At 32.8% G+C, this 20,321-nt stretch overlaps 2 protein-coding genes and 1 pseudogene across 2 annotated transcripts; all 3 read right to left on the bottom strand.

Annotated features, from left to right (window-relative positions):
* Positions 1-8,959: 8,959 nt before the first annotated feature.
* On the bottom strand, positions 8,960-20,288 carry LOC145955086 (uncharacterized; annotated as a pseudogene).
* Positions 9,422-12,283, bottom strand: LOC109796488 (disease resistance protein RPM1-like). The gene is made up of 3 exons (XM_083067720.1): positions 12,277-12,283; positions 9,823-12,176; positions 9,422-9,532 (listed from the first exon to the last, which is right to left on the bottom strand). Exons 1-2 carry the CDS (start codon positions 12,281-12,283, stop codon positions 9,886-9,888), a joined length of 2,298 nt encoding a protein of 765 aa, XP_082923846.1. The 3' UTR covers positions 9,422-9,532; positions 9,823-9,885.
* Positions 12,361-15,053, bottom strand: LOC109812845 (disease resistance protein RPM1). Its single transcript, XM_083067719.1, is given in 2 exon segments — positions 12,361-13,856; positions 13,859-15,053. Coding segments are annotated over 2 exon segments (2,691 nt in total).
* Positions 20,289-20,321: the final 33 nt, after the last annotated feature.

The following is a 20,321-nucleotide window of genomic DNA, read 5'->3' as shown; positions in this document are numbered from 1 at the left end:
TGATTTAGTAGTTCTGAAAATGTTGTGATTTAGCTGATCTGTTAATGTAACTAAACAATAATATTAGCGATATTGTTTATGAGAATGTGGTTATACATGTGAATATTATATTTCAATGTCTTTTATGATTTTAGACAAGAATGGATTAAACTTTAAGTAAAATATTTATGATTTGGTTAGTCGGATATAAACAAGTCTCACATCAATAAAATAGAAGAATAAATAACTTACAAAACATAGCATACTCTAATGATTAAAAGACTTTTTGAGTGATGATCAAAAATAAAATTATTAGAACTTAGAATCAAAACGAACAATCTCATCATTAAATTAATAAATATAATAATATCATATTAAATTATTAATAACATTATTAAATACATAAATTTGTAATACAAAAATGAAATTATCAAGTATTTTTTATATTATCAATTGCACTCATCAAGGTGGGAAGTGACATTTTTGGTATTAGCTTCCAGCGGGATGCTCCTTTTAGTTTAATTTGAGTTTTGTTTCTTCTTTGGTTTCTTTATTTTTCTTTCCACTATACTAAAAAAATAAGTCATGTTTAATAACAAGGCTTCATTTTTTTGAAAAAAATTAAATTAAATAAGTAAAAAATAAATAAAATCATTATAAAAAGATAACTATATTCAAAATTCGTGTTATTAAATATGACTTTTATTCTTAAATTTGAAAAAAAAATCTAAATATTATAAATAGAAAAGTTATGTTTTGAAACACGATTTTTACCCTAAATTTTGTGTTTAAGAAACACAATTTAGGCATTTTCATAATTTATTTAAAAATTAATCATTACAAGAATTTTGAAATAAAATGATGTTAAAAAGTCATAGTACCTCTAATTGCATCTCATCTATTGAGACACATAGAGTGTTCCTGTGGTCTTCCCTAAAACTAGCAATCCTCAAATCTCTTAAGTGCATTAACTTTCCTAACTCTCTAATTACCAATTTGTCAAGATCTATATATAAAGTACACATATCTTTTTAAGGGATGTCATGCTTCCAAGACTATCCATTACTTCAATGAAACATAATGTATCACCCAGAAGATGAGGCAGCTTTCTAAGCTTGCTAATCACTTGCGCAATGTAAGACACAAATGTATTTCGTACATCCAAGTTTTGGAGCTTACCAATGAATTTTGGAAGACTTAGTATCTGTGTATACCTAAAGCTTAGATACTTCAACCGGATTAAATTCTCCAAATTTTCAGGAACATCTTACAACTAAATCGAGTATAACCAAAATCAAGTACCTTCAACAGCATGTATTTTGCATGGATTTCGCCTATCAAGTATTTAGATAACATTTCCTTTGTGAAAATTAGAATTGACTCAATATATGACCTTTCAATTCCAATCAAATCATTGGAACTTGTTTCTATTACTATAAAAAATGAACTTTTAATGATATTTAATATTATTTTAAGTGACAATAAAAATAATTATAAAATATCTTTTCAACATTTTCACATTAGTCATTATATACATAATTTAATGTTGGTAAAATATTTATTATAATTTATTTTTAATCATTATAAATAAATAATTCAGGAATGACTTTTCATAAACATTCAAATCATTAAATAGATATTCAAGTATTATAACTAAATATACGGTGCCCTCATACATTAATTTTTTTTTTAATATTAGGCTAACAGACTTTTCTCTCCATTTATTTATTTATTTATTCTTCCAAAGTCAAAAAGTTTCACTTTCTTCCCCCCAAACTGGGCATTCCATCCGGTTTTTATACAATTTAGTGACATTCTTACTTTTGTCACTAGAATATAAATGCAGTAGAATTCTTCAAGGTATGCCAAATCTTCTGAGTTGCTGTTACAAACCTTCCACAATGATGCAACCTCTCCTTTAGCCTCTGTTTGTTTCTGCAGAAAGACTATTGCTGCAGAAAGAAAAGAGGGGGTCACTTGTGTTTGTTTCGAAGGAAAAGCGAGGAAGGAAAAGCGAGAAAAAGAGGGAGAGACGTACGGAATGATCTTCGCTCATCAACGGAGAAAGGAGGGGAAATCTGGGAAAGCCATGTCAGCTATGTGAAAAAGACCAACCTGCCCTCAGCTACGTGGAAGCATCTTTCTACTGTTGCTATGCATGCATGCACAGAAAAGACATGCAATGTCTACTGCTGCTCTGCATGGAAGGACAGAAAGCACATGCAACACATGCAAACTCACGGGGGCACAGTTGAAGGTAGTAAAAGCTACCCATCTACCCCATTATGTACCTCTAGTTTAAAGCACTCAATATGTGCGTATAAAGACCTCCATGAAAGCTCTCCAAGGACGTCGCTCTACACAGGCTGAAGAAGGTCATAGAAGCTTTCCCCGTAGTTTCAACGTGCTGCCCTCCCAGGTATGGTGGCCGAAGGCAACGACGAAGGAGAAGCAAACCATGGCAGAACGGTCCATGACATGGCTGCCGGAGGTGGCGTGTCTCGTGATCCAGCGCCACCCTTTGCATCTCCCTTCCGACGTTGTTCCGACGTCATTTTTGCATGATGTAGCAGCTGTTTTGTTATTCCATTGCTAACTATGGCTTCTCGTGTTGCAGGTTTGATTCTCCGACTCTCCGACGAAGCCGGCCGTCATCTTCTCCGACGACCTCCCGAAGGCAAAGGGCCAACCATACCCTTTACTGATTTTGTAGGATGCAGATGTGGTTAGTAAGTGTTTGAGAGCTCTGCAAGCTCTTGCTTCTTACCACTACAAAGAGACTGGTAGTGGTAATATAGGCTTGGGTGCCCACACTGTGAGTCTAAAGGATTCGAGTGGGAGTGTTCAGGAAGGTCTTTTGAGCCGTTTCCTCCGTTCATTGCTGAAGCTACTCCTTTTTGAGGACTACAGGTGAGAATGCAAAGGAAATGCCCCCCCTTTCCTATTTAACCAAGCCTGACCATGGTATGCAAAGGAGATTGACTGCATTTGACACACAGGAAAACTTTGTGATGAATGTGTATATCAAATTCTGTGGCATCTTTAGAGCACACCCACATACTCTGTTTTAAAATATTTCATATGTATTTTAGGGAAAAGAGGTGATTATGGGGCTGGGGACTTACCATCTTTCCAAGTTGATTAATTGCTATGTGGATTAACAGCTATGTGCCAGTACATAAGTTTTCTAGACGTACCCAACACCATGCATATATGTGCATCTTAATATTTATTTTTAAAAATAAAATAAAATAAAAATAATAAAGTAGGTAATTATTAAAAAACAAGAGTAGTTAATAAAAAAATATTAATTTTAGTTTTTTTTAATAACAGAAAAATATAATAATTTATCAAATGTGAAAACTAAAAGTGATTATTAAAAGGATATCCATTTTATATATTTGTATAAATAACCCCAAATATTTGTATAGATGACAGAAAAAATAACCTAAGTTGTGGGGAGGGGTCATTCCAAATAACATCTGTTAACATCTGTGGATGATTTAGACTTGCAAATACAATTCCACTCAAGTACCTTGTTTCCTAATTCCTAGTATAATGTTACTAAAAGGACATTTCATGTCTTGGTTAATACTGTTGCAAAATCACATTGCAATTGACTAATAGTATTACCCTTGTTATTTCAGTTCGGATCTAATCAGTGTTGCCGCAGATGCGCTCCTTCCGCTAATCCTTTGTGAGCAAAGCCTGTATCAGGTATGACTCTCTAACTTGCATTTGGTAAAAAATTCAATGAAATTTCTGTTACGTACATGCTTCCTTAAACACTTTTTTAGCTAACATGTTTGAACTAATATACAAATTGAAATATAAATGAACCAATGTTGCTTATTCTCTCCGACGACGTGAAACCGAGAAAGTCAAAGGTAAGTATTTAATATAGTTTTGAATGTTGATTAATCTGTAGTTTTGAATGGTGAATTGATGTGTAAGATGGTTTTATAATAATAACATACATTTATATATATAACTATATAGATAAATATATAAATATATATATATATATATATAATGTTATGTATTTACTTGTTTATTTATTTTTTAATTATATATATTATATGTTTATATAGATAGGAATAATTCATATGTATATTTTGTTGAATTATTTTGTTATATTCTGTTATTAAAAATAATTATTGATTGTAATAATATGTTATATATATTTTTTAGTTATATTAATTATTTATTGTATGAATATTATTGGTATGATATTATTATTAAGGTTAATATTATGATTCTTATGGAAAAAAGAAAACTATTTATATATATATATATATATATATATATATATAAGTTAACAATTAAAATTAATAATTTAATATAAATATATACTATTAACCAAATATGAATTTAAAAAATTTATTAAATATAATTAGAAAGAATTTATTCATTATTCAATAATAATTATGTTATTTGATAGTTATATATGGTTAAGAAAATTAGTGTATTGGAAAAAATAATAACTAAAAATAAGTATGGTTTAGTACTTATTGAATACTAGAAAAAAAAATTTAATCAAAAATGTTGACTAAAAATATAATGTTAGACTTAATTAAATATTATGTGGGTTATAGTACAAAATTTGTAAATTTTATATTTGGTAAACAGCCAAAATAATTTATTTATCATAACTAAATAATTAAAATTAATTATTTAATATATATATATATATATAATTTACGAAAATATGAATTTGAAAAATTTATTATATATAATTATAAAGAGTTGATTAAATATTAAATAATAAGTGTGTTTAGGGTTAAGAAATTTGGACTAGATTAAATGGAATTATAAAGTTTACTTTTGAAGGGTGTAAGGTATAACAATTAATATGTTTAATTATTAATATTGAAAATGATTTACTGTTAGTAAATAATAACAAAAATTCAATATATTGCCAAAATATTATTTGCCATGTGGTTTACGACTTATGTATATGAAATTATAACATGTTTGTTTATAATGTATAGTATAGTAACTGATATTAAAAATATCAAATTTTAAGGGTATATCAAATATTTAATATAAGTTACGAATATGTTATACGTTTGAGTAAATGTAAATTGAAGTGATAAAAATTCAGATGGCAGATGAAGATATGGATGTTAATCATTTAGATAACGAAGATAGTTTCGACGTGAACTTAATTGCACAGATACAAAGTCAGATACAAATGCAAACCCAAGTAGGAGCCATGACAATCCTTTGTCTTGTAGCTTTTGGGTTAAATATGTTATCTACTGTACGTTGTACATCAAGTCATATTAGAGAATTCGTTTCTCAAAAAGAACGTCGTAGGCACGAGTTGATGTCGTATCTTATTCACACTGAACAATGTCGACACATTATTCGCATGGGACCTATGGCATTCATTACATTGTGCGAACGAATAAGAGGAACTGGATTGGTTAAGGATGCCTTCCGATCTACAGTGGAGGAACAAGTGGCTAAATTTCTCCATATTGTTGGACATAATGTCAAAAATCGAACTGTTTCATTTTTTTTCCATCGCTCTGGTCAAACTGTTAGTCGACACTTTCATAACGTATTGAATGCCATAATTATGCTCGAGGGAGAGTTGTTAGTTCAACCATCACGAGTAGATGTGCAGCCTTACATTCAAAACAACAGTCGATTTTATCCATACTTTAAGGTAATCAAAATAAAAACCCAACAATATTTTTAGCTAAACGTTATCAGTCATGATTAATAACAAAATTATACTATCTCTGTTTTACTTTATAGGATTGTTTAGGGGCCATAGATGGAACTCATGTCCGAGTTAAAGTGCCACGATCTGACGCGGCCCGATTTCGTGGAAGAAAAGATTGGCCAACACAAAATGTTTTCGCAGCTTGTGATTTCGACATGAAATTTACATATGTTTTAGGAGGGTGGGAAGGGACAGCATCAGATTCAAGAATATTAAAGGATGCACTGAGTAGACAGGATCCACTAATCATACCACAAGGTTACTTATTTGTCATTTAATAACCCGTGTATGGTGACATATTTTATAAATTCTAACAAGTATAATTTCAATGGCTTTAATTAGGTAAATACTACTTGGGGGATGCTGGATTTATGTTAAAGAGACAAATACTTACGCCGTATCGAGGAGTAAGATACCACCTTAAAGAGTATTCCCGAAGAGGTCCACAGAATCCACGAGAATTGTTTAACCACCGACATTCGTCACTAAGAAATGTGATTGAAAGAACATTTGGTGTATTGAAGAAAAGATTTCCCATAATAGCAAGTGGAACAGAGCCTCATTATTCTTTGGATACAATGACGAATATAATACTAGCATGTTGCATTCTGCACAATTTTCTTCGAGGGGTTGACAATGATGACTCCCTATTAGCTGAAGTGGATCGAGAGTTGATGGAAGAAGATGTGGATACCATGTCTACTCAAGTGCGTGAGGAGGATTATAGGGAGGGGTCAAACCTAAGGGATTCTATAGCTAATGAAATGTGGAGAGATTATGAAAATAATTAGACATTGTATGAAATAGTGTATGAAATAAAATGTTTGTTAGTAAATGTATATATGTCTTCCATCGCAACGTGTCATGCATAATATCGATATATCTTTATCATTATAACATTTGTTGTGTTTGTAATAGGTGGAAAATGAATAGAGGCAAGGCTATTGCACCTGAATCGTCTATTGCGGTCCGCGAGTTCACAAAATGGACAGATGAAATGGACTTTCGATTACTAAGTGCTATGCTTGATGAGGCTAGGTTGGGTAATCGGGTTGATGGTAGTTGGACAACCCAAGCATATAATAACATCGTTGAATCTCTCCGACAATCTGGATTAATTGGCATAACAAAAAATAATGTCAAAAATAGGCAAAAAAGTCTTAAGGATAAATGGCGTGAGGTTCACGATTTGTTTTGTGGACTTAGTGGATTCGCGTGGGATGAGTCTACAAAACGTTTTTCAGCTGAGCCTGAAGTATGGGATGAGTTGCTAACGGTAGTATTCTACACGTTGTTATTGCTTCAATAACTCTAACATTGTAATTACGACTGTTAATAATTCTCATTTTTGTACAGACTAAACCTTCCGCAGCTAAATGGAGAGTCAATCCCATCCGCTACTATGACTTGATGGAAGAATTGTGGGGTGCTGATCGTGCCACAGGCCATATGGCCAGGACAGCGCGCCAGGCACGTAGGAATATCACACCATCTACAGTCACGGTTGACCTGAACGATGATGCTGACACGATCCCAGAGGAGCAGCCATTTGATGCAGGATTTGATACAGCTTATCGATCCCCACCGCACGTGGATTCGTACAGTCCTGGTGATGGTACTCAGTCAATACCATCTGCTGCATCTACTGGTACTGGTGGCACATCGTCATCGCGGGGCACGAAAAGAAAAGCTGCTATGGTTGATGTGATGGATGCCCAATTTGATAAATTGACAACGAAACTCGATTCATTTACAGATTACTTCGGTCGAGGTAATGACCTAACTGAGAGGTTATCTGACATTGTTGAAAGACAGGTGGTCGCTATAGAACGCAGAAATGATTTAATTAATGAGCAAATAAATGTTATGAGGCGCACATCAACTGTTCAGTATTCAGAGTCAGATATATGGGAGATGTTAGTCGCCATGAACCTACCCGATGAGCAGATTATGGTTCAATGCTATGATTGGTTGTGCAATAATCCATCACATGTTAGGCGACTTTTTGGCTTGCCCTCACATCTGCGTCTAAACCAGTTGCTAAAGTTAATGGGTGCAAGTGATTGATTGGCTATCCGATAACTTGTTGTATTGTTTAGGGTTCTGTAATGTTTCAAATTATAATAACTTAAATGTAATGTCACAATTTCTCATTTATGTAACATATAAATGTACGGTTTATCCTGCAATGACTTTCAATGTTGTATATGAAAATATGTTTTATGTATTCAGGTATTTTTTAAAACATATTTGTTATTCTTTATGTTGAACATTATTTTTAGGTATGGCATCCAGTTCAAGGCCCACTAAAAAAAGAACTCCACGGGATAGAAAAGGAAAAGGTTACTACCACCTCAGACGAAGCCCCTCGACGAAAGCTACCATCAATAGAACATGTTTAAATCAGACACGTTTTTAATGCAGTAATATATTATGAAAAAAATTGTAAAATGATGGTTATTTATATTTTTCATATTGTATTTATTTAATAATAGCATAAATTTATATATATATATATATATATATATATATATAAATAATTTGATGTATTATTGTTTTATTTATTTGTTAAATATATCTATTATATCTTTATATATAATACGAATATTTGATATGTATATTTGTTGAATTTATTTGTTGTATTCAATTATTACAATTATATATTTTTTGTAAGAATATGTTATATATTTATTTAATAAAAATATAGAGTTAATTTCATTTTTTTTTTATATTTTTAAATCATTAAATTTCATGAAATATTTAATAAAGTGAAATTACTATTTATATGTATAATATTTGTAAATATATATATTACATAAAATATTTTACAAAGTTAAATTAATATTTATATTCATAATATTTTTTATTTTTATATTCAGTAAAATATTTATATTTATAATATTTGTAAATAACTAAATTTCATAATATCTTTAACAAACTATCAATTACAATATTAATTACAATAATTATAAACCTCTTTTTACCCTAGGGACAAAATAGTAATCTTACCAATTAATCAATTAAAAACAAAATTTTTAACTATCACATCAATCAATTCATTCACAAACTTTCACAAACTTTCTCTACACTTTCCACTCACTTTTCCTTAATCCAAACAACCTCACTTTCCACTCACTTTCCCTTCAAATCCCTCCTTTTCCACTCCCCCTTTTCCATCTTTTAATCATTATAAATAAATAATTCAGGAATGACTTTTCATAAACATTCAAATCATTAAATAGATATTCAAGTATTATAACTAAATATACGGTGCTTTGAATAAAATGAATCATAGTTCATCAATCATTTAAAAAGTGAAACAGCTTTGAATAAAATGAATCATAGTTCATCAACAGGAAGAGAACAACGAAGCTTAGATCCAATCCAGTGCAGCTGAATTATTGATTCCAGTATATCAAACAACTCATCTAGAGTACCAACAACCTATCAAATGAATTGTTCCCCACTACAGCATCAACAGACTGTGCTTCCTTGCAGAGAAAAACCTGAACTCAAAAGTTCAAAAACAACCTAAGCAGCATTTGCACTCATATCAATACTAATAGTACAAGTTATTGAGCACTGATGGTAGATACCTGCAGGCCTAGGTGAGGTAATTTTCTGATGGTAAGTATGAATGAAGGTTAGAGGTTGTCCACTCCCCAGCTTTTCTTCCTATCTTGAATCCACTAACTGGTTTTCCTGCTAGTATGGCACCTTGAGTAACAGCGTCCGTTAGCCCTAGTCCAGCCCCTGACCAAGAAGAGCAATCCAAATGATTTTCTATCCACAGCATGAGTTGAACTTCAAACCCACTACCTAGCAATTCAGATCACAGTATTAGAACAGGCATTACAATGAAGAGGCTATTTTTAACAAACAACGGCAACTAATGGTTGTTGAAGTCTTGCACGTACCAACACCATATAATATCTTAATACTTATAAGAGGATTTTATCCCTAATTTGTATGATTGATGTAGACAAAGAACAATAAAGCATACACTAGAAGAACATCAAGAAAAAGGGAGGCAAAAGTAAAGAAATAATTTTAGGAACTAATAAAGCCAAAAATATCATTCTACAGTTATTAATAAGAAGCAAACATACCATTTATTTGCAAGGTTGGACGCTTTATGTTGATTCCATATCTTGGCAATTTTGCAGAGAATTTTAAAACATTCTATATGGGTTTGCTCTGGATATGATCCAGCGCTTTGGATTTCCATAATTAAAAAATCCCATAATATGAATTGGCAGGTTGAATATATGGACAACTCCAAGTTTCTCCAACTGCAGAATGCCAGAAGGTACTTCCTTGAGTTTGGGTAATTCGCTTAACTCAAGCCTTTCCAAACAAAGAAGTGCTTCTCTATGGATACTGATGAAATTCAAATGTTGCAAATTTTGAAGCCGCAGTTCCTTTAGTTTCTGAAACCCTCCATCCTCAAAATGCAAACTTTCACCTTCATAAGCATGGTGGCTAATATATAGGCATAACAAATTTGGCATATCTTTTAGTGATTTCAACGGATCACTAGTTAAAAAGGATAATTCCAAGGACAATTTCACAAGGTTTTGGAGCTTTGGAATCCAATTTGGAAACTTCTCTAACTTCCCACTCAAGCAAAGCTTCTTAAGTGTGGGATGGAGCGATACATCGGACAAGTCAATCGCTTCATTGGTATCCCTTGCTCCGATACGTAGTTTCTCCAAGAAGTGCATCTCATTTATCGAAGAACACAGAGTGAGTCTGTATTTTCTCCTAAAATGAGTTAAGCTCAAATCCCTTAATTTCTTTAGCTTTCCTAGCTCTGCAATCACAACTCCATCAGAATCTATTCTCATTGTACGTATCTGTTCGAGGGATGTTAGGCCTCCAAGACTTTCCTTTACTGCTTCAAAGGAGGATATTCGGCTAATCCGAAGATGACCAAGTTTTCTAAGCCTTGTAATCTCTTTTGGCATCACAAACACTAGCGCTCCGTCGATATCCAAGGTCTCCAAGTTTTGGAGCTTAGCAATGGATTTTGGTAGACTACGAATTTTTGTGTATCCCAAGTTTAAATACTTCAAGTAGATTAAATTTCCCAAATTTTCCGGAACATAACTCAATGGAGCATGATCAAAATCGAGTACCTTCAATGACATGTATTTAGTAGGGATTCTCCTTACCATGTGTTCAGATAACACTTTACGGGTGATAAACAGAATTGACCTAATGTATGAGCTTTCAATACTTCCAAGCAAATCATCAGAATCTGTTGCAATTGTTAGGCGTCGTACGATCCCACTTGAAACAGAATCGTTGTGCTCACCAATATACAAACCAAACCCTGTATCCTTGATTTTTGTAAGAATCATCTCATGTAATAAGTCATGAACACGACATCGTTTGGGTTTGCCATCAATGGTAAATGAGCATACTTGCACCAAATTTCTATGGATCAACTCTACTAAATATTGCCGTGCAACTTCTTCGGGTGTTTTTTCCCCTTCTGATTTGACAAACCCTTCAGCTATCCATTGCATAATAAGTCTGCTAGATTTAACTTCGTAGTCTTCAGGATACATTCCAAAATACAATAAACATGATCTGAGACTATTAGGCAAATCATCAAAACTTAAACTTAAAATTTTTGCTACGCTAAAGTTGAAATTCTTATCCAACTCTAAACTTAGATTTTGACTGAAATGTCTCCATTCAAAGGCACTTTTATCTTTTTGGGATAAAAGACCACCGATAACCACAATTGCTAGAGGTAAACCTTTACATTTTCTAACAATTTCAAGAGATATATATTTAAGTTCTTCTGGACAATATACATAAGATCCATACTCAAATGCCTTCTTAGAAAACAATCTCAAAGATTCATTTTCACTTAAAGGCTCTGTCTTGTGCACTTTAATTAAAGAAGATTTCTTACAGAACTCTGCAACCTCTTCGTTTCTGGTTGTGATTAATATCCTACTTCCTTTTTTGTTATCAATTAGAGCAAAGTCAATCTCATCCCAAAAATATTTATTCCATACGTCATCAAAATAGATTACATACCTTTTAGAATGCAACTGGTCTCTCACTTGATCTATCAAGGACATCCGATCCATTGAAGAAACATCCATTCTTTTTTCGCCAAACTTCTGCAACATATCCCTCAGCAGTCCTTCTACAGTGTAGGATTGCGAAACTGTGATCCAAGCACGACAATCGAAGCATTCAAAGACCTCCTTGTTGTCAAAAACCAACTTGGCAAGAGTGGTTTTTCCCTGTCCTCCCATTCCTACCACAGAGATGACAGTGCGCTCTAATCGTCCCTTTATCAACCAATCTTTCAATTGATCTTTAGGGCCGTCAAAGCCAACGACCTCAGCTTCCCCAGTGTAGAGAGGAGCCATTCGAAGTTTTTGCCATGTGACATTTTGATTTCCTCTAGAACTGTTTGGCTTTTGTTCTAAAGCATATACTAGAAGAAAATCAAGAAAAAGGAGGCAAAAGTAAAGAAATCATTTTAGGAACTAATAAAGCCAAAAATATCATTCTACAGTTATTAATAAGAAGCAAACATACCATTTATTTGCAAGGTTGGACCGTGGACGCTTTATGATGACTCCATATCTCGTCAATTTTGTAGAGAACTTTAAAACATTCTATATGGATTTGTTCTGGATGATCCAGCGCTTTGGATTTCCATAGTTAAAAAATCTCACAATATGAATTGGCAGGTTCGATATATTGACAACTCCAAGTTTCTCTAACTGCAGAATGCCAGAAGGTACTTCCTTGAGTTCGGGTAATTGGCTTAACTCAAGCCTTTCCAAACAAAGAAGTGCTTCTCTATGGATAGTGATGAAATTCAATTGTTGTAAATTTTGAAGCCGCAGTTTCTTTAGTTTCCGAAACCCTCCATCCTCAAAATTCAAACTTTTACCTTCATAAGCATGGTGGCTAATATTTAGGAACAACAAATTTGGCATATCTTTTAGTGATTTCAACAGATCACTAGTTAAAAAGGATAATTCCAAGGACAATTTCACAAGATTTTGGAGCTTTGGAATCCAATTTGGAAACTTCTCTAACTTCCCATTCAAGCAAAGCTTCTGAAGTGTGGGATGGAGTGATACATCGGACAAGTCAATCACTTCATCGGTACCCCTTGTTTCGATACGTAGTTTCTCCAAGCAGTGCATCTCATTTATCGAAGAACACAGAGTGAGTCTGTATTTTCTCCTAAAATGAGTTAAGCTCAAATCCCTTAATTTCTTTAGCTTTCCTAGCTCTGCAATAACAACTCCATCAGAATCTATTCTCATTGTACGTATCTGTTCGAGGGATGTTAGGCCTCCAAGACTATCCTTTACTGCTACAAAGGAAGATAGTCGGCTAATCCGAAGATGACCAAGTTTTCTAAGCATTGTAATCTCTTTTGGCATCACAAACACTAGCGCTCCTTCGATATCTAAGGTCTCCAAGTTTTGGAGCTTACCAATGGATTTTGGTAGACTATGTATTTTTGTGTATCCCAAGCTTAAATACTTCAAGTTGATTAAATTTCCCAAATTTTCCGGAACATAATTCAATGGAGCATGATCAAAATTGAGTACCTTCAATGACATGTATTTAGTAGGGATTCTCTTTACCATGTGTTCAGATAACCCTTTACGGGGGATAAACAGAATTGACCTAATGTATGAACTTTCAATACTTTCAAGTAAATCATTAGAATTTGTTGCAATTATTAGGCGTCGAACGATCCCACTTGAAATGGAATTGTTGTGCTCACCAATATACAGACCAAACCCTGTATTCTTGATTTTTCTAAGAATCATCTCATGTAATAAGTCATGAACACGACATCGTTTAGGTTTGCCATCAATGGTAAATGAACATACTTGCACCAAATTTCTAAGGATCAACTCTACTAAATATTCTTGTGCAACTTCTTCTGGTGTTTTATCCGCTTCTGATTTGACAAATCCTTCAGCTATCCATTGCCTAATAAGTCTGTTAGATTTAACTTCGTAGTCTTCAGGATACATTCCAAAATACAATAAACATGATCTGAGACTATTAGGCAAATCATCAAAACTTAAACCTAAAATTTTTGCTACGCTAAAGTTGGAATTCTTATCCAACTCTAAACTAGATTTTGACTGAACTGTCTCCATTCAAAGGCACTTTTATACTTTTGGGATAAAAGACCACCGATAGCCACAATTGCTAGAGGTAAACCTTTACACTTTCTAACAATTTCAAGAGAAATATCTTTAAGTTCTTTTGGACAAGGTCCATCAGATCCATACACAAACGCCTTTTTACAAAACAATCTCAAGGATTCTTCTTCACTTAAAGGTTTAAGCTTATGCACCTGAATGAAAGAAGATTTCTTACAAAACTCTACAACCTCTTCGTTTCTGGTTGTGATTAATATCCTACTTCCTTTTTTATTATCAATTAGGGCAAAGTCAATCTCATCCCAGAAATATTTATTCCATACGTCATCAAAAAAGATAACATACCTTTTATGACGCAGGTGGTCTCTCACTTGATCTATCAAGGACATTCGATCCATTGCAGAAACATTCATTTTTTCTTTCCCAAACTTTTGCAACATATTTCCCAGCAGATCTTCTACTGTGTAGGATTGAGACACTGTGATCCAAGCATGACAATCGAAGCATCCAAAGACCTCCTTGTTGTCAAAAACCTGCTTGGCAAGAGTGGTTTTTCCCAGTCCTCCCATTCCTACCACAGAGATGACAGTGCGCTCTAATCGTCCCTTTATCAACCAATCTTTCAATTGATCATTAGGGCCGTCAAAGCCAACGACCTCAGCTTCCCCAGTGTAGAGAGGAGCCATTCGAAGTTTTTGCCATGTGACATTTTGATTTCCTCTAGAACTGTTTGGCTTTTGTTCTGAAGGAAAATGGCTTTTGAATCCATTTGTTTCTGCAGGAACAAGTGACTTAACTTCCTGAATCTTATATGCTACTTGAATGCGATGGATCAGAGTCTTGATGAAGTCAACAACCTCACATGGTAAAGCTGCACAACCAAGATCATCAGGTTGCTTTTCCTCACATATCTTATATTCATCAATGAGATCTTCCACGCGAAAAGCTACTTCTCTCAGCCGCATCACCCTTTTCTTGATTCTATCACGTCTACCACCATCTTGTTCAGTTTCAGCCACTTTATCAGCCTCATTGATGAAATCTTGAAAGCTCTCCAGTTCATCTGTAAGGTCCGCAACTTCCTTTGGGAGATCTTTCAGCATATTGAGAGCTTCCAAACATTTTGGAAGCAAATGCTGACCGGCCAAGGACACTGCAGATTCTGCCATTTTAGTAGCTCTCTCTTTTGCTTTGTGGTTAGTGCAAAACGTTATGTTGTTCAGTATTATATATACATAGCCAAGTCCATAGTCAGGGACGAATTTGAGTTTCTCTTCCCCATTCTTTAATATTTATTCGGTGAGTTGGATATATAGTTATTCTAGAGTTGTATATTCGATTATTTGACTGGACCATGCTTGTCATTGTAATTAGTTGAATAAGAAGAAAAATAACAGTTTCACGAAATAATTTGGCGTTATAATACTTGGCACCACTAAGGTCTCATTTTCTTGTCCAAAAAAAATGGTAGTTTGACTTACTCAGACACGTGGGAAGTTCATGCCAGTATTAAATTTGCAATTTGTTAATGTCAATTAGTTCTCACCATATCCATTTCACATTACGCTACCCAAATTTTAAATAATTTTCCATTATAATATAGTTAAATATCATCGCGTCTCATAAAAAGTCGTCGCATCTGACAACAAAAAAAGATTATGGTTCGATTTGAATCTGTACAGTTTGAAATTTGATTCGATGTAACACCATGAAAGTGTGAAAACTAATTATTGTAGAGCATGTTGTGAAAATATTGTGATTTAGCTGATCTGATGATGTTATTAAACAATAATGTTAGTGATAATGTTTATGAGAACGTGGTTATACATGTCAGTATTATATTTTAATATCTTTTATGATTAGAGATAACAATAGATTAAACTTTAAATAAAAGATTTATGATTTTTTCTTTTTAAAATCTGTTTGATCTAACTTATTTAATAAAAAAATTATATTTAAATTTTAAAAAAATATATTTCTTTAAAAAAGTTAAATTTAGACTTATAAAAATATTTGATAAATTAACTTATTTATGTGTATGATATAATAAAAATAATAAAATGCATATTAAATTATTAACAATATTATTAAATAAATAAATTTTAATAAAAAAATTAAATTATCAATATTTTTTTTATTTTTACTATATATAAATGTTTTATTTTTTTCTTTCATATGAAATTAAGAAATAAAAGATCTAATGGTCCATAATTATATATATATATATATATATATATATATAATACAAAATAGGATAGGTATATTCGACATTCCATAATGTTGTCTAACATGTTTGGACAAAATTACAAGTTTATCTCACTCCCTCTCAATGTTTTTTTTTTTTTTCCTACCCTTTTTACAATGCAATATTTTTAAGTGAGTTATCCATTTAGTTTAGTTTTCTCATACTAGTACATGAAAAGTAAAAGAACAGCCTCATTTTTTGAGCATATATTTGGTCATCACTGATTCAGGTGATTATACGAAACATCATTAAAGTCCTTGTCTTCACTTTCTTTGTTTGCTATCTGAAATTACATAAGAATATTATTATAAATTTATATGTGAAAACTTGAACAACATAAATTAAAAAATGCCAAAGAACAAAGTACCAATTGAGTTTGAGAAAGCGTGCCAGCAAACTGTTGAGGGACTGGCACGCTTTCTAAGCAACATGGAACATAGAAAGCAATGCATCTTCCATGATCCTTCGACTTTGTTGCTCAACTCATACTTTTAATTATGTTAATCCTCATCTTCCCCTCAAAACCTACAAATCTAACCTTATTAACCTTTGTCATCCTTATACTACCAGGAAATGTGCTCGCTGGTCTAAATACAATACATGAAGACTAATAATCAACCTAAGAAAGAGAAGTGACATTTTTGGTAGCAAGTATTGGTCTAATTTATGCGTATTGTATAATATACTTCACGAAAGTCCTGATCTTCACTTTCTTCATTTGGTGTCTGAAATTACAACAACACTATAAATTTATATGTGAAACTTGAATAGCATAAATTAAAAATATTGGAGAACAAAATACCAATTGAGTTTGAGAAAAACATGTCATCAAATCAAACTGTTGAAGGACCCCTCCAAGAATTTCATGAAGGATAGAACCAAATATAACTTCATTAACCTTTGTCTTCATCCTTCAAATTCCAAGAAGATTCCATCAGTACTCTTCATCTCCTTTTCTCAGATTCTAAATATATTAATATTCAAACCAAAACTTCAAAATGTACTCATACATTTAGAATTTCTAAATATTGGCTATGTAGTAGCAGCTACCACATGACATACTAGAAGCAATGAATATAAAACATAGGATTTTACAAATAATGAATATATAATTTGAAGAGTGCAACGACGTACCTAGCCTATTTAAATATAAAAGTATCCGTGGTTGTAAGATTTGGAAAAGATTTGACTTCCATGGAAAATCTACAATTGGTAAAGATTTAGAGGATTTGGGGGATGAGCATCGAGGGGATGGGGAGGTGGCGAGAGACAACAAAGGCAACAGAGGAGCGATCGTACATAGGCAATAGAAGGGCAATCATCGTGCATAGGCAATAGAAGAATGGTTGTTGTGATATTTGCCTCAACAAAAAAGTTGCAACTGATGAAAATATGGAAGATTTAGGGGGAGAGAAGGTGGTGAGGGAGAAGGAAGCAATAGGGGAGTAGTCATTGCACATAGGCAACATGAGAGTAGCTATTGCGATTTTGGCTTCAACAAAAAAGCCGCGATCAATGAAGATTTGGAGTATTTGGGTTAGGGATGGGCATAGACGAGGTGGGTAGGTGCATGGGGCGATGAAGGTGATAGAGGAGCAGTCTTCACGACGATGGAGCAATAGAGGGAGAAAAGCTATGGATCTCCTTAATTGGTAAGTGTGGGAAAGGAACAATATGCAAAAGTTAACTTTTAATTTAACGGTTAGATTTATAAAATTCATATTTAATATAAAGTTATTGAGTGATGTAATACTTAATAAAAGTTACACTGATGTTATTATAACCTTTCTCATTTTAAAATATATAAATTATTATTTAAATTTTTAAATTTATAATAAATAATTTAAATTGTATCATAATATTAATTTTAAATAGAAATAAGTAAATTATTAATTATAAAAATAAGTATATATAAATAAAAAAATAATTAAATATAATATAATTACTATTATTGTTAATATAATTATTATATATATTATTATATTTTTATAATGGTCTAGATACACCAAAATGAGAGGGGTCTAAAAATAGTATAAGTATGAGATTGTATAGTTGAGGATGACTTAAATAAATTAATTTGTATTACCTATACTAACAACATGCATCTGCGCCTCTCGATAGCTTATCTCATCAGAACTCCATAGTTAAGCGTGCTTGACTTGAAGTAATATAGGGATGGGTGTCCTTCTGGGAAATTTTTCAAAAACTGTGTAATAAGTGCAAAACACGCTGAAAAGTAAAGTTCGTGTAATAGAATCCTTGAGAGTTCAAATATGAGAGATTTATCCGTTGGAATCATATAACACTAGTACATAATACACATTTTACGTCGGTCATTTTAGGGGTTTTTACGTCAGAAAAACTTCTGACGTTGAAGCGGGAGACGTAAATTTACGTCGGGGCGCGAAAACCGACGTAAATTTACGTCGGACATGCCAAGGTCCGACGTAAAAAAGTTATAAAAATTAAAAAAAAAATAAAATTGAGTGCAAGCAGAACGGCTCGTTTTGCTTGATAAACCCAGGAGTAGGTTCTCCAAAACCGGACTTGGTCAGTTCCTTCTCCAGCTTCAAAAACTCGCGTGAAATGCAACACAAACATTATTACGAAAAAAACATCCCAGAAAACACAAACTTGATAGAAGATGCTACCTCATAGAATAAGAAAAACGCAACCCTCCGAAGAAGAAAAACGCAACCCTCCGAAGAAGAAAAATGCAACCCTCCGAAGAAGAAAAACGCAACTCTCTGAAGAAGAAAAATATCATCACGCGAAGAAAAATAGAATAAGGTGCAAATGAGGAGGACAACCACGATTTGAGGAGGAGGCGGAGGGATGAGGAAGAAAAACAGATAGAAGAAGGTGCACGATTTGAGGAGGAAGCGGGAGAAGGAAACCATGAAATTTTTGAACTAGCTAGTGCGTGCAATACACCTTCTTTTAAGCATCCTGTGGGTTATTTACGTCGGCCCTAATTGGGTCTGACGTAAATTTTAACATCTACGTCAGACACAATGCATAGCCGACGTAGATGTTAAAATTTACGTCAGACCCTTGGAGGTCCGACGTAAATAATTTAACAAAATTACGAAACGTACCACCGCGTTTTTATTACGTCGGGTCTTTGTATATCCGACGTAAAATGGGTGACGTAGTATCCTATTTTTCTACTAGTGTAAAGATTTTCAAACAATTTTATGTAGAGTAACTCAATTAAAATGAAGTGTCAACATGATATAGAGTAACTCAATTTTTATATTATAAATAAATAGTTTAAAGATAATCAAAAGTTAAAAAAAAAAAAAAAAACAATGACACTAACACTCAAACATTTTATGTGAGACTCTAAATTACTAGACATAAATATATTGTTTTGATTTAATTTTATTTCATTAATTAAAAAGTAGTAGATCAAATTTAATTATCAGATCAATTTTAAAATTGATTTTATATAAACAACGTAGTTTTTTATGCTAAAATCCTAATTTGATCCTTTATAATATTAAAAAAAATTAATTTGATTTCATTTTAATTTATGAGTTCAATTTAATCCCAATTTATTTTAAAATACTTTAATATGAGACTTTCGTCCAAATTTTACAAACGGTGTTATTATACCAAAATCACCCAGCAGTCCTTTTACATTGTAGGATATTGAGTACTTTTATTATACCAAAATCACTAATGTGGGTGTCTACAACTGAATCCCATCAATAACTACAGTGTCCACCAGCTTGTGCTTCGTAGCTTGCATTGAAAAACCTGAACTCAAAAGTTTTAAAACAATAAGCAACAATAGCACTCATATCTACGGTACAAACCATATATAGAGCATTGGTGGTAGATTCATTACCTGCTAGCCAGTGAGGTAATTTTGGGATGGTATGGATATGAAAGTTAGATGTTGTCCAATTCTAGCTTATCTTCCTATCTTGAATATTCCACCAACTGTCAAGTGATAACAAATGAATAAGATCTGATATAATACCACCAACAAATAAGGCAAATTTTTTTTTTTAAAAAAGGCAGGAAGCTATTGTAATAATTTACTCACCTCTTTAGCCAGTCCTTGTGCTTGCTCATAATAAGAATGGCTCGGTCCCAACCTTCAAGAATCCAAATACGCAAATCTCCCTAATCTGTTCATTTGTTCAACCATTTTTAATATAGAAAGAGAAAAAATTTAAGGAGT

Source organism: Cajanus cajan, chromosome 2 (assembly GCF_000230855.2).
Source record: "Cajanus cajan strain Asha chromosome 2, NIPB_CcT2T_4, whole genome shotgun sequence".
Lineage (NCBI taxonomy): Eukaryota > Viridiplantae > Streptophyta > Magnoliopsida > Fabales > Fabaceae > Cajanus > Cajanus cajan.
The sequence above is the reverse complement of the archived record's forward strand: the minus strand, read 5'-3'. Positions and strand labels throughout refer to the sequence as shown.